Genomic DNA, 16,445 nt, shown 5'->3' on the forward strand with positions numbered 1-16,445 from the left:
TGATGTTTCTACTCTAAAACACAATAGACCGGATCATGATAGCTGTAATACGTCTGTAGAACTCCTGCTCTGACGTTTGAGTGTGCGCCGCTTATGAAGACAGGATCTAGAAGAGTGTTTTTTTCTGTTGTCCCGGTGCTGATTAACTGTGTGTATCCTTTATCTTCAAACAAATTCAGAATAGGTTTGTTGCAACGAGAAAGCTGATCTTCATTGAAGTCGCCACAGACGATTAGAGGCCTCAAATCGATGATCTCCAGAGATGTCAAGAGGGCGTTCAGGTGTGCCAAAAACTCTGCCAAATTATAACTTGGTGGTCTGTAGATTACAGCGAGAAGTGCTTGTTTGGGGGCTTCTATCTTCAAAACCAAATATTCCAAGTCAGTAACATTCTGTATGTACATCAGAGGAGAAACTTGAAAGTTGTTTTTCACATAAATGGCCACTCCACCACCATTCTTGTTTGCCAAATGTGCATAGTTTGTGTAGGATGCATGCCTGTTGCGTTTGTACATGGTGTATCCATCCAGATGTAGATGTGCAGGAACAGCTGAGCCTGACAGGTGTGTTTCAGTGAGGCACAAAACATCAGCCAAGAGAAGCTCATGGTGGCATTTTAAATCCTCCATATGACACTCCAGTCCCTCTGTGTTATGATGGATGATTTTAAGAGCTGAATTCAGGTTGGAGTTCTCTACAATATGTAGTATGGGCTGGATACTGTGAAAATCTGCTCTTGGCATGTTCTCCAAGGAGGCACTTATTTCTGGATTACAGAAGACTTTCTTTTCATCAAAGTCAGTAATGTGCAGTCCACTGAGTGATGTTGTTCTGCTGAGTGCAACGTATGCCATGCCTGATTCGAATATGTGCTTCAGAGATACAACAGCGCGATCAGTTGTCATTCCTTGCACTTTATGGATGGTGCATGCGAAAGCAAGCTTCATGGGAAACTGTCTTCGCATTGTTCCTTTTCTTTTCAGTGGTTCCTCTGACCTCTCAATATAGACAATGTTGTCATCTCCACCAGGTGCTTTGTTGCGATATTTTCGTCCAGCAGTCACATTATCTAAATGAAGACCAATTAATTGAACCAATCCATCTCGGGTCTGAGTTGTTATTTTAGCCACCTTGCCAAAAGTGCCATTTACCAGTCCATCTTCCACATCAATATTTCTGGTTAGCATCACTCGTGCACCAATAGCAATCTGCAGTGTGTCAATAAGGTCACGATTGTCTCCTTTAAATGGTGCCGCTTGTCTTTTCATTTCTCCTGTTCGGGGATCTTTTTTGTAATCATGTGCATTTATGGTAATGACAATTGAAAAGCGGGAGGATATGGCTTCACTGTTGTGATTGTCTACCTCTTTATTGGTTGCATAGATGTGCAATGCATCAGTGGGACACTCTTCAGGGGAGGATCTTATGACGGTTTCTAACATGCACCTGTCTGCATCAGTTAGCTTCTCGTGCTTCTTTTTTACTCGCAGTCTGTTGAGCAGCTCAGCGTATGCAAGATCATCTCTCTGTCTCATGATCTGTGTCATAGTTATCATTTGAAAATGATCTGTCCAGAAGTCCAGCACATGGTCCTCATACACACAGAGTGGTTTTGCTCTTCCCACAGGTGGTAATTGATAATAATCTCCAACAGCTAATACAGATAAGCCACCAAAAGGTTTCTGGTTTCCTTTAATCTGTTGCAGTCTCCAGTTCACATAGGAAAACAACTGTTTTGACACCATTGATATTTCGTCGATAATTAAAATGTGTGCATTAGAAAGGTCTGCCCTGATTTCATCCAAGCTGTTTCCCAGGCCTTGGTATGGAGGCTTTAAGCTTCTTGGGAGTTTCAGAAGACAGTGCAATGTTTTACCTGAGATGTTAAAGGCTGCAGTTCCTGTGAATGCTGTTAAAAGAACGGTTGGCTTGGAAATGTCAGTATGCTCTCGTATGCATGGAAGCCTGCGCAAAATCTTAGTTGCTTCTGCATAAATAGATTTGATAACGTGTGATTTACCAACTCCTGCTCCTCCATTCAAAAAATACAGAAACTGTTGTGGGTTTTCACCAGAGACACATCTTTTGCACCAGTCTCGGACTGCATAGAATATGGAAGCTTGTGTTTGATTCAAGCTCTGGTACATTTTGCGAATCTGTGCATGATTTTGTTGGGCAGCTTCCACGAGTGGCATAGCTGTGTTACTGACAGAGGTAGATGCTGTGTACTCTGGAATATCCTCCTGCTCGTTCACATCATTAGGATCAGTGGGTTCACGTTCCGATATGCTCTCCAAACGGATCAGTTCATTTGCTGGAGCCAATGTAGTCCATGCATCTTCAACTGGACCATTCTGTTCAAAATCCTCAATTGCCTTTTCTATAGCCTCATTATGCTTTTCATATTTCTCACGGTTTTCGTTCACAATATTGTGCACACGCTGCAGTTCATCAGTTCCTGGTAGTTTTACAGAAGCAAATGCAAAAAATGATTCATATGATGGAAATCTTGTGGACTTCAGCTGTTCATCTGAGCGATATGGCAAGTAAAGCTTTAGAAAAGTTCCATAGAATTTTTCTGGGTTTTTCTGCTGTGAAAAACGGGCAAATCTGATGACAGCAGGTTTTCCCCTCGTTCTTTTCTGTATGTGTCCCAAGTTTTTTTGAAGTGGCAAAACATTTTTACCTTTTGTCTTTCCTGCATAAACAATGCGGTATTCACTTGCAAATTCAGCCATGCACATGTTCTCAAATTCAGGCCTGTTAGGTCTGGCTTTGTACTTTTCTGGCAATCCTGTCATCCACACGTTCTCTATGTCATCATCCATGCTCTCCAAACACCTCATTGGTAAACTCATCTTTACAGCGTTGTCATCAGTAGGTATGAATATGACAGCACGTGATGATGATTTTAATTTCAGACTGCATGTGCGAGCGACTGCCTCCTGAGCACTGACTTCTCTGTTCTTTGAATAGGCATTCATGACCTGCTTCATGCACTCACGTTCAGACAGGTTATCATGACTTGAGTCTTTTATCACTCTCTTTAGGTAATCACTCATCTCATGCTCAGCTTTTGAAATGTACGAGACAATATACATGATGCAGCTGTAGGGGTTCAGAATGAACTGTATGTCCATGTTTGCATCCCAGGCTCTTAACAACATTGGATTATAGCCGTTCACCCAGCAGTCCTGTGGTCGTCTCTCCATGAGTATTGAACTTGATGTAGAAATAGTATCGATATGTTTCTCGTACTCTTCATAGGTCATGTTTACTTTAAGAAGTAGCTGTGTAACGCTATCAAAACTCTGAGTTGAGTCATTCAGTATATCCCACACCTTCTGCAGCTGCTCTTTTGCGAAACTGGCATAATTTCTTTCCTCTGCTTCATTCCCTTCATCATCATTCTCTGCAGGAGGAGGCCTGGGGCGTGATATCATGGTTCTTTTAATGGGTGGTTTAGGAAATCCAAACCGGCAGTGCTTCTTGTTCTTTCTACAGGATTTTGAGTGGTTACGACTGTGCATCTGTACTTCACTTACAATTTTATGTAGTTCTGGGTCTTTGTCTGGGTCTGGTAATTTGCATGAGATGTATTTATCAACGAAATCACACACATCCTGATCTTGATCTTTTTCAAACTCTGGAGCATCTTTCACCCAAAATAAGCAGTGAATGTGCGGAGAGCCACGTAGCTGGAACTCTACTCTGTAAAAGAAGTCAATTACCTCACCGATAGGTCGAGCAGGGGAATTGATCAAATCTCTCATCAAGGCTTCAACTCGCTTTTCAAAAATTCTCATCGCTGTCACAGGGTTACTTCTGAGGATTTCACATTTTTCAGACCAGTCTAATTCAGCAAAGTTCACGGTTTCACCTTGTTGTGCTTTAATAGCAGTAATCACATCAGGCCATCTCATCTCAGCAGCACTAAACGTACAGAAAAATGTAGGAGTTCCAAGCTGTCTCAGCATAGCAAACAGATCACGGAGAGATTTCTCCCAGTATGCTGGAGTCCCTCTTAATGGTTGCATGAATCGTGTAGCTTCCTTATTTATTATAAGCTTTTCTAACTCCTGTTTGTCCTGCAGCAGTGAGCAGTTTATTCTGCGTCCATCACGGGTCATGGGTTTTCCTTTCCGTAGTTGGATAGACATACTAGATGTGGCCATGTTCATTTCAGTTACAAACTGCGCAAAGAAGATATAGTTGGTATCCTTCGCACAACGATTGTCAATAGAGAATAGTCTAGAGTTAAAGTATCTGCTGGGGGAAACATGTTTTGCTCTACCAGGCTCATCAAATGTGTTCGTGCCATCTGGAAACTGCACTGGAAACGCCATAGACTCAAGTTTAGGAATTTTGAAAGTGTTTACAGGAGTGTTTCTCTCTGCTGGGGCAATGCAAAATATTCCATCATCATAAGACAACAGTTGCTGGCCGAGATCTGGGGGCTGAAGACATGTGTCCAAGGCAAGGCCTCTCGATTGCTCTTCTGCAGTGTCATCAGTAGAATCATTGGGTTCATTCTCATTGCTCTGTTCTTCAGTGTTCTCACTTTGTCTACTGTTCTCAATATCCATTTCCTCATCAGGGGCATCGATGTCATTTGCACACTCTTCATGCTCATTAAACATTTCTTCTTCAGACGCATTGATGTCATCTGCACACTCTTCTTGCTCATTAAACATTTCTTCTTCAGAGAGTTCTGCATTAATGACGATATCTTTATATTCTGAATGGATATCTTTTAGCTTTCTTAAAGCAGACAAAACCTTTTGCATGTTCAAAGTCTGAAACTGATAGTGACCTTGGTAACACAGACGTCTTTTGAGTTTCACTGTAAGCAGTTGTGATTCACTTCTTGGTCTGGGTAAGGAATTCACTGTTGTTTCTACTTCAGATGCAACAGAAATCACTGCGCCTTTTATAGCTCTTTGCTGGCCTTTCGGTAGTGTAACAATCTTAGCAAAAGGAATGTACTTTGCAATAACGTGTCTTTCAAGAACATTCAAATCGCAGAGTTCTGGAGGAATGGGAGCGAACTGAAGTTTATTGGCCACAGCAATGTCTGGCATCAGACCTCTCAATAGTGTATTATGGCAGCAGTGACAGATCCACTCTGTTTTCCTGTTCTCCAAGGCACATTGATCAGGGCAGTCGGAGCACACGTGAACATAGTTTCCAGTCAAGCAAACTGAAGCAACTGTCGGGTTCTTCTGATAGCGCTCACGATCACATGATTTGACTTGATTTGAGAAGAGCGCCCTGGCACAACATGTGCAGACATAAGTTGGCCCCTGTTTTATAACATTTCTGAAAACATTTAAGGCTCTTAACACAGTCGGATCTTGTACTACATCAGGTTGGTTATTTTGTAACGTGTCTCTCTGCTGACGCAACAGATTCATGTTTTTGTATTTGCGCTGTATGCCTTGTGCACACTGTACTGTGTGAAGTGCAGATATTTTGTTTTTAGATTTGAATAAATTATATTCTTTCTGCCTAGCCCTAAAATGTGCATCACAGTGATAATGTTGTTTAAAGATGTTCTTCCTTTTTTCATAGAAGTTAGGATCATTTTTGCATCGGTTTGTGTAATGGTCTATTTGGCTTTGCCTAAAAATTGGATCCTTTAAATATCTATCAACAATGTATTGCCTATGCTGCTCCTTATATTTAACATTGTTCCTATAATTTCTCAATATATAATTTTTCTGTTTCTCCCTGAATTGTTCATCATTCCTGTAATTTTTAATTATATAATTCTTTTGTTTCTCCCTGAATTGTGCATCATTCCTGTAATTTTTAATTATATAATTCTTTTGTTTCTCCCTGAATTGTGCATCATTCCTGTAATTTTTAATTATATAATTCTTTTGTTTCTCCCTGAATTGTGCATCATTCCTGTAATTTTTAATTATATAATTCTTTTGTTTCTCCCTGAATTGTGCATCATACCTGTAGTTTTTAATTATATAATTCTTTTGTTTCTCCCTGAATTGTGCATCATACCTGTAGTTTTTAATTATATAATTCTTTTGTTTCTCCCTGAATTGTGCATCATTCCTGTAATTTTTAATTATATAATTCTTTTGTTTCTCTCTGAATTGTGCATCATTCCTGTAATTTTTAATTATATAATTCTTTTGTTTCTTTCTGAATTGTTCAGTATTTCTGTACTTGCTAATAACATAAGCCTTTTTTCGCTCTCTGTATTCATTAATATTTTTATAATTGTTTTTCACAGCTTGGTTATGTCTTTGCCTGTATTCACTACTTTTTTTATAATCATAGACTTTACGTACAGCCTGTTTTTTGTCATAAACACCTTGCCTCTGAACCATTTCTTTGTTCCTTTTTTGATAATAAGCCTTTAGTTTCTGAGTCTTGTTCAGTTTTTCTGTCTGCTTAATTGTCGATTGTGAATATTGGTGATTAGGAGATGACAACGATAATTGATCCTGTGACAGCATGCCATGAGAAAGTTCACTGAATGACACATTTTTATTACTGTCTTGATTCTGAGTGACAGAAGTTATAACGACCATTTTATCTTGACAAGTCAAGTGGGCTTGATCATTAGCTGATGTGGCTCCATTAACGGTAATCTCAGATGGTTTTTGAACCGGATCTTGAACATACAGTTGTGAGACATCAGCAGACCTGCATTGTTCTTTGTTTGACAGAGCTTCGTTCTCAAAAGAGGTGGATGGTTGCACATCTTGGACTTGAACATACAGTTGTGAGACATCAGCAGACCTGCATTGTTCATTGTTTGACAGAGCTTCGTTCTCAAAAGAGGTGGATGGTTGCACATCTTGGACTTGAACATACAGTTGTGAGACATCAGCAGACCTGCATTGTTCATTGTTTGACAGAGCTTCGTTCTCAAAAGAGGTGGATGGTTGCACATCACGTTCAAGCTCACAGCAGTTTAGGGAGACTTCAGGATGTACACTTCTTTCAGTTATCCGGTTAATGAACGAAACAGGCAGCAAATCAAATTGTTGCTGGTCTCTCAAATCGAAACACCCTTGAAACAATAGCATCAGCCTCTCGATCAGGTCTTCTAAACGGAAGAAGGTCAACATCACGGCCGTACCAATGCTTTCATCTTCAGGCATTCCATATGCTGATCTGCAGTGAGAATCAAAATAACCAAACCTCCCTGAGCGATCTCTGAATACGGCGATACACGTGGTTCCACACATCAGCAACGCGTCACTCACATCAGCTCTGAGGCACTGCAGAGTATTCTCAAGGTTTCCATACTCGCCTAGGACAGGTGAATCTTTCAGAAATCCAACTCTCTGAGGATGTTTCAGGATGTTGTAGCAGTTTGAGTTTGTCTTAACTGTGTTTGGCAGCTCATCAAAGTTTAAAAAATTAGCCACAAATTGTCTTTTGCTCTGCAGTGTTTTTTTGACACTAGTGTAAACTGCATCACCTTTCTGTAAAATGCGGTCTAAATCGAAACCGAGTAGCTCATTACGTTCATTATGAACAGCTAGGAACATTAATGCATTGCAAGTACACTGACGGCTTCTGGAGTAAATGTTGTACCTGGAATCGCTTTGACAGTGAGATGCTGTAACAGACAGAACATAGTACTGTTTTTCACCAATAATACCTGCTCCAGAAGTACTGCTACTGGTGCCACATGAAGCTTCTAGGTTTCTGCGCTGTTTCTGAGATTGACTCCTCTTTCCTTTTCTTGGCATGGTGATGTTTCAGCACTGGCAATCAAGCAAATATGTTTGAGAAAACAAACACAAAAGATAATGTGTTTAACGTAAATAAAGATAACGTAGCACCTTTTATGCAATCAGATATATAGAAAAGTTAAATATTTAATATATAACAAGAGTATATGTATATTAGTAACAGTAATACAACAGTTAATTAATTGATTTGAAGTTAGGTTAATCAAAAAAAATTGTACTTTAAAAGAGTTAAAAACTTTAGAAACTCTCTCTTACTATTTCTGAAGATGCAGCACAGTTTTGTTACCTGAGACGGTGATCTTACAGGACGTGAGTATGGGTGCAAATATTTGTGGAATTGAGTATGTACTTAGATGTATCAAGATGCAACAAGACTTCTACATGATCATAGATCAATTCATGGGTACTGGCCTTTTTTAAAGATGCGTTGGCAAGCTAAGCATAGGTGCATAAGGGTTAGAAGCAGATGTGAGTTTGCATTTTGCAGTTTATAGTGCAAGCAAGTAAGCAGGTGGCAAGAGGTGGCAGGCCATTTATGAGTTTTGGAAGAGAAAGAATGGAAGAGGCATTTTTTTAAATTAGTAAGCAAGATAAAGGTTTGAGTGAATAATATACAGTTATGGAGAGGAAAGTATAGGACAGGTCAGGACAGACAAACACAGAAAGAAATAAAGTCAGTTACATTGTTAAATGCAAAATGGCAAGTATCATTTACATAAATAACAACAGACAATACAAAAATGCACTAGAAATATAGTTACAAATAAAATTATATGTAAGGGGGTTACTTACACAATTGAGGATGGAAAGAGTTTTCACACATTTTTTCATAAATGGTTAAATCATTGTTTCTAGCTGTGGAATAGCCCTTACAAACTGATAAATGTGACAGTTTGTCTCACATTAACAAAATGAGAAAGCCAATCTACTAGTGAGGATAAACAATTCTAGCTATTCCTTCAAGCTGTGATGTGTCTGCTATCCCACAATACTACATTATTCTGTAGTGCCAGTGTAATGTGTTTACTAACGAAACCTTGTTAATAAAAACAAAATACATGCAGACAGAATATTATAAAGAAATGACTAATGACTCTGATTACCATTAATCAGAAAGTTTAAAGGGATACTTACATAATCACTCAAAGCAGCAATTTTACCTAAAAAAAGAAAAGTCTAGTATTTTGTACACATTCGTTGACTGTTAATATGGTGAATATGAATATAAATTACCTTGCAATGAAGGTGCTGTTGGCCACCCTTAACAGCAGGGAAACAAATGACTAATGACTCTGATGAACATTATATAGTAAGTTTAAAGGGATATTTACCTAGACACTCAAAGCAGCAATGTCACCTAAAAAAAGAAAAATAAATGTCTAGTATTGTGTACACATTTGTTGACTGTTAATATGATGAATATGAATATAAATTACCTTGAAATGAGGGTGCTGTTGGCCACCCTTAACAGCAGGGAAACAAATGACTAATGACTCTGATGAACATTATATAGTAAGTTTAAAGGGATATTTACCTAGACACTCAAAGCAGCAATGTCACCTAAAAAAAGAAAAATAAATGTCTAGTATTGTGTACACATTTGTTGACTGTTAATATGGTGAATATGAATTTAAATTACCTTGAAATGAAGGTGCTGTTGGCCACCCTTAACAGCAGGGAGACGACAGTGGAACACGACAAAATCTAATAAGTAAAATAAATAAATGATCCACTCACAAATGTTATGCAAATATTAAGTGCTTAACAAAAGAGAATACCACATGCTGTAAAATATATATATATATGTATAATATATTTTTAGCCTTGTTAGTGGTATTAACTAGCGTTTTCTTTTTACTTATTCCATGCCCCATATACTAGCGTTATAAGCGAATCAGTTTTTAGAGATAAAACTCTTTACATTCGATTATCATGAAAACGCATCCCAGAGAACAGTCGACTCGTACCCAAGTGTTATTAACCCCTAGGTTAATTTTGCGCTGTAATTGTCCTTTAACATGTTGTGTGTGTTAATTGCATTGGACAACCAATTTACTAATACAAACTACATGCTAAAGTGAATCAGTGTTTGCAGGAATTTCCCGCATTATAAGTGGGAGACCTGCGGGAATGATTAAAATTATGCGCAATACCCACAATCCCGCGCCGAAATTCGAGCCCTGAGGTTAATGTGAATAAGTAAATTACCTTGGAATGAAGATGCTAAAGGCAGTTAGCAGTGGAGGAGATACGAAACCTAATAGGTAAAGAATAAATAATCTTGATTCCAAAAAATTATATTGAAATATGTTCTGAAATATGCCGATATACAGGGTGGGCCATTTATATGGATACACCGTAATAACATGGGAATGGTTGGTGATATTAAAGTCCTGTTTGTGGCACATTAGTATATGTGAGGGGGCAAACTCCTCAAGATGGGTGGTGTGTACTAATATATACTAATGTGCCACAAACAGGACTTTAATATCACCAACCATTCCCATGTTATTACGGTGTATCCATATAAATGGCCCACCCTGTAGATTGCTATTCCATATTTATTGTAAATGCAAATACTGAGAATGTGACAGACAGTTTAAAAGATTACTTACCGCAATGGATGCAATGAACTGGCAAGATTTTTACAGACACAGGTTCACATAAAAGAAAGGAGGAGAAAAATAAGAAATCACATATGATTCACTATTATATGAATCAAATATTGCACAGGCCTGCATGCATGGACATGTACAGAAGAACTGTAAAGTCTTAAAATAATATGATTTGACTAATCTGAATCATATTAATATGCTAATCTGAAACTGATGTACAAATATATGTATTTACCACAAAAGTTAGATGGTCACAAAGTAAGGTGAATGTAAGAAAAACTTTTCACTTTATATATGTTCTTCATCTCTGTAATCTGCAAATAATTTTGCTGTTATAAAATGTATGACTGAAAATGTATCTCAAGCTGTCAATCAAATACTTACATAGCAGCAACAACGACCTATTTACACTTAAGCAAAATAGAGAAACAAGTCAGATAATACACAGGAACGGAAGTATGGACGTGTTTCTATTATAAAAGAGTAACGTCAGCATTATAGAGAATGAGGAGTTACGATGTTTTTCACGCAGCGTTGCATATTTTCTCTGGTCTTACTGTCGAAATAACCATGGCAACGGTAAGCGTTATCAGAGAACGTCTAATCCCCTAAAATGGCGGCGCCGTCGAGTATAAATGAAATTTTTTTTTTTTTTTTTTTTACCAAAAGCTTATCTGACGGCGGTCCGTATTTCATATAAACAGGAGCAAAAAAGCCAAATTTCACATAAAAAATACAAATACTGGGGATATAAATTAAGGTTTTTAACAAAACTAACAAATTAGACAGAACTTAGAAGACAGAAACCGTTAACGTTACACATCATCCTCACGATAACGTTACACATTATTATCGTAATGCTTTTTGGAAAATTAACTATTATTCGTGTTTCAGCAGTTATAAACACTTAAATACGTTTAACTGCATTCAAATCGTTAACCCACACACATTTTAATTACCTCAGACAAACTTTCTCACTCACCCGAACCGAAGCAAGCAGCAGGAGCGGAAGAATCCAGAATGACGTACAACTCATTAGTTATGCAACATTCAGCGATCTCATTTGTTATCCAACATTCAACAATTTCATTGGCCAGCCGTTACATTCGTTTAAATAACACAACCCTTGTAATCAAATAATTAACATCATAATGGAGTTATTAATCACAATTAATTTATTAAAACACCAGCAAAAAAATAAAAATAAATTGTATATATATTAAAAAAATATGGCAGCTAATTACTTGTGCACAATTCCCTTTTTAAACCCACAATATTTAACTTATTTTATATTAGGAGGGACCAAATTATATTTTGTTTAATAAAATAAATTATACAATAAGGTGAATTGATTTATATTGTAATGTAAAGCCTACAGTTTGTTATCAAATAAATTACTTTTGCTGTTGATTTGCCAACGTGATCCTCAGATCAGTGATCAAGCAGGGCAAACTGGAGATGTAGCTGGCCATTCTTTCAGGCTTTCTGGCAAATACAATTTTTCCTGTTATACAATTAAGTGAAAGTTCTGCGTTTAACCCATCCAAGATGCACACACATTAAAAAAGCTGTGGATATAACCTTATTTCAGTCATTTAACAAAACCCATGGGACAATGGAACCAGAAGTGCTAAAATGCAACTCGTTTCTGTGTTTTGGACAAATAATAATAAAGACATCAATATAATAAAACATTTTAACATAAGTTTAATTTAAATGAACAGTGTAACAAATAATAACATGTGTGAACATTTGATACCAGTGTTTTAACACACACACACACACACATTACTGAGGGTCACTGTGGTGGACACACTGAGGTAAGACACACACATTAACCTGGTGTCTCTTCTACACACACTCTGGCTGCTGTCTGTCCCTCTCTCTCCTGGGGGAGGGGGAGATAGAGAGAGAGAGAGAGAGAAAGAGAGAGAGGGAGAAAGAAGGGGGAGGGAGAAAAAAAAGAGAAAAAAGAAAACCATTGGTCAAATGTTATCTGTCTTGTCATCATGTGCCTTTGTGATGTCTTTTGATTCGCTGATTGGACTGGTGCCAAGTTCAAGACCACTGTCCTCCTCCTTACTTGACCACTCAACTACAACTACACATCAGGTGAGACCCTTTTTACTTTTCAACAAACTAAATGAACTCTTACAATAAAATGTAAATATTAAGGCCTATATGACAGTGACAAAACAAGATTTGATCTCAGAGAAGAAATCTTTCCACTTTTTCTAATTAAATTCATGATTTTTATGAAGCTACAATGAAATGACAGTATAATAAGATATATTCTGACAGGATTTGGTCTCAGAGAAGGGGTTCTGATTGAAAAATGTTTTTTTCATAAGAAATTTTTCCACTTTTTCTAATTAAATTCATGATTTTTATGAAGCTACAATGAAATGACAGTATAATAAGATATATTCTGACAGGATTTGGTCTCAGAGAAGGGGTTCTGATTGAAAAATGTTTTTTTCATAAGAAATTTTTCCACTTTTTCTAATTAAATTCATGATTTTTATGAAGCTACAATGAAATGACAGTATAATAAGATATATTCTGACAGGATTTGGTCTCAGAGAAGGGGTTCTGATTGAAAAATGTTTTTTTCATAAGAAATTTTTCCACTTTTTCTAATTAAATTCATGATTTTTAAGAAGCTACAATGAAATGACAGTATAATAAGATATATTCTGACAGGATTTGGTCTCAGAGAAGGGGTTCTGATTGAAAAATGTTTTTTTCATAAGAAATTTTTCCACTTTTTCTAATTAAATTCATGATTTTTATGAAGCTACAATGAAATGACAGTATAATAAGATAAATTCTGACAGGATTTGGTCTCAGAGAAGGGGTTCTGACTGAAAAATGTTTTTTCTGAAGAAATTTTTCCACTTTTTCTAATTAAATTCATGATTTTAATGAAGCTACAATGAAATGACAGCATAATAAAATATATTCTGACAGGATTTGGTCTCAGAGGAGGGGTTCTGACTGAAATAAGTGGATAAATTACTTCAGAAAATAAATTTTTCACATTAAATTCATGATTTTTATAAAGTTCAGTCACAACCTCCTCAGAGAAGGGGTTCTGACTGAACAAGTTATTTTTTAAAGGTCCCATTGTCAAAATTGAAATTTCCTGGCTTTTTTTCATGATAACAGAGCTCTAGGGGCTATGTAACTACCATAGAAGTTTCAAAACAATCGAACCACAGACAAATTCACACAGTCTGCATAAAGTAGCTGTGCCTTTTCACAAGCCATTGTGACTTCCGTATAAATGTGATGTCAGAACTACTCAGTCACCACCCCTACCAATACACTCAGAGAACAACAGGCCAATCAGAAGAGAGGCTCATGAATATTAAGTAGACAGGGCAAACTCGACCTGTTCTTGGCAGAGCTCCTGAGAAAGGAGCTGTAAAATATATATTGAGATGGTTTTTGGTGCTTATACAGCAAATATATATTATCCAGGAAATAAAAAACCTAAAATAAAACTTCAGAAAGATGTACAATATGGAACCTTTAAAGTAATTTTTTCCACTTCAAATAAATAAACAGTAGCGTTTTATTTTTGGGTGAACCATTCTTTCAAAACTCAACACAATTTCCTTCAAAATATTGCTTTGACTTTAATTTTATGAACAAAAAGTAAATAATATTTGCCAGAGTATTCACATGTACCTTTCTCTGCCTTTTCTTCTCGTCAGCATGGCAACTCCAACATCTCCGGCAGCATTTCTGCGTTGCAAGTGTGTTGCAACGAGCATGAACCAGCGAGCCCTCAACTTCCGAAAGGGAGAAAAGATTACCATTAATAGGCTTAAAACACAGTCTATAAGTGCTTTAAGCGATGGCTTAAAAACATATTTAAATAAAAAAGATGGGTTTACCCCGGAATTTGAGGAGGGGGTTAGCTATATTTTACAAACATACACCCTGTCCAATGCATTTGGACAGATGCATTTGTTTGTTGGCCCTGGAACCCTGAAATTTAAAACTGTTCCACTGGAGATTACAGAGGAGGCGGAGAATCAGGCCAAACATGCCCTGTGTCCGTCTTCTCCAGTGATGAGTGGCGAAGAGGAGGACATCTTCTCAAAGGGTGGATACCTCAGCCTCCAGGGGAAGATCATGGAAGTGAGTAAATTTTCTATCCGTCTAATACATTTTGCAGTATTAAACTAATTCTTTAAGCTTTTAACCTAATATAATTTACTAAACTGACAGCATTACATCCTCATCATCCAGTTCCAAGTTGCCTAAAACAGAAATTTTATAAAAATGAACAGTGATAATGACCGTGTTCTGCAATACCTGTGGCAAATTCAATTATATTGCTAATTTTGTATATTTGAGCTGAATAGTCTAAAAAATATACTAACTACATTACAACATTGTATTATATTTATTTTGAAATAGTTTGTGTATCTAATGGGTGATTCAAAGTTATAAGAAAATTCACAGGACATAACAGTTGAGTAAGACTGTTGACACCATATACACTTTTTCACCCTGACTGTCCACTTTTTCATCTGTCCGTCTTCATCTGTCTGTCACTATGGCACTGTGATTTAAACACACGTTCAGGAAATCTCAACACTCCATATTTTGGCTTTTTCACTTATTTGTAAAACAAATCATGTAATTAACAAATTGAATAAAAAAAATCTAAATGTGCAATGTTGAGGAAATCCAGGAACAAAAATAAGAAACAGAACTGTATTATACTCACCCATGAATTGAATTTTTCCAGTTGCGTGGCGTGAAGATGACACGCACTAATGTCCCCGTTCTGGACATTCAACTGCAGTGTGGAGGAAAGTTGTTTGAAGTGTCGCTGTGGAGGGATGAGGCACTGTCTGACGTCTACGTGGGTGATGAGGTGGTGATTACTCACCTTCGCCCCTGCATCATCCACAACGGGCGAGGAAAATTCCACTCCTCACCCTACACGACTGTGAAGGTACATAATGGACAACACTACTGCTGCCATAGTATACACTGAAACAGAGTAAAACATGCATTTTGGAGTTGTAAACCTACCTTTCAATTAATAAATATCACATGAACAAAATCATAACTGTTCAGATTATCAGCTATACTGTAATCCGATAATAGACTAGAGTTGCAAGTGTGTTTTTTTAATGCAACAGGTCAATAAACAAGAATTTAATATACATTTAATATACAGAAAAGCAAAATTGTACAAAAAGAAATACTTACAGTGAGGTGTTTCAGTACTAATACAATGAAACTTACCATAATGGTTTGTTTCCACAGATTCCTGAGGGGCAAGTCCAGGAGACAGAGGCCGACATCATCGGCATCTCGGAGGTCAACGACAACTGCCACATCCTCAGCAGTGAGTCAGTGGTGTACATAATTCCAGTCACCATGTTCTCTGGGAATCCTGACGACCTCCTCGCCAAGCTGCCGATGAAAGTTGTCCTCAGGCACATAAACAGACGGGTGCTTCAGATCCGTGCCGTGAACGAGACCTCATCCGATTAGCCAGCACCCTCATCCCTTTTCCCACTTTTTTTTGTTCTAAGACTTCTACTTTAAATTGTTCTTGTTTAGTTTGTTCTTGTTTAGTTTCTATAGTTTGTTCCAAACAACAACACCTTATTAAAGATAATAAAATATAATTTTACATGTTTCAAAGTGTTGTCTTCTCTATCATCCATATATTTTTGACAGCAATGCATACCCTCTAATTACCTGCAGAAAAGGTACACTGTTTTACTTACCTGTTGTGTTGTGATGCAAGGTTCTCATCTTGGATCTGAGGTGTGACCAGCCACTCGTGAACTTTAGTCACCCATTTGAATGCAACACTTGGGAGAATAAAAACAGAAAGTTACAATCTTCAAGTTACACAAGTGTGAAATTACACAAAAATAATGCAAAACCCATTAATTGAGATATATCAACAAACTCATGCATTTGTCATGCATTTAACAGGATGTAGTCCCTGTGTTTCCCATTAACTAAACCTTGACGTTAATCCTATCCTGATTGTTTAAAACTTGTGCACTTTAATCACATCGTGATCCGGTGTTTCCTGTGACTCGTGACAGCGTGGTGC

General features: G+C 37.3%; 2 protein-coding genes across 2 annotated transcripts in view; one reads left to right on the top strand and one right to left on the bottom strand.

Moving 5' to 3' along the window:
- LOC311085859 (uncharacterized protein) overlaps positions 1-16,445 on the top strand; it is an 89,089-nt gene that overhangs the window by 36,503 nt on the left and 36,141 nt on the right. The window lies entirely within an intron of this gene.
- LOC311085157 (uncharacterized protein) lies at positions 9-16,099 on the bottom strand (the record flags this gene model as incomplete). The annotated part of the gene is made up of 8 exons (XM_084117589.1): positions 15,617-16,099; positions 15,090-15,358; positions 14,248-14,921; positions 14,039-14,142; positions 10,346-12,233; positions 9,939-9,987; positions 9,370-9,434; positions 9-9,290 (listed from the first exon to the last, which is right to left on the bottom strand). The coding sequence occupies exon 8, from the start codon at positions 7,725-7,727 to the stop codon at positions 9-11; it is 7,719 nt and encodes a 2,572-aa protein (XP_083973715.1). The 5' UTR covers positions 7,728-9,290; positions 9,370-9,434; positions 9,939-9,987; positions 10,346-12,233; positions 14,039-14,142; positions 14,248-14,921; positions 15,090-15,358; positions 15,617-16,099.

This window comes from Abramis brama (assembly GCF_963993115.1).
Source record: "Abramis brama genome assembly, chromosome: 6".
NCBI lineage: Eukaryota > Metazoa > Chordata > Actinopteri > Cypriniformes > Leuciscidae > Abramis > Abramis brama.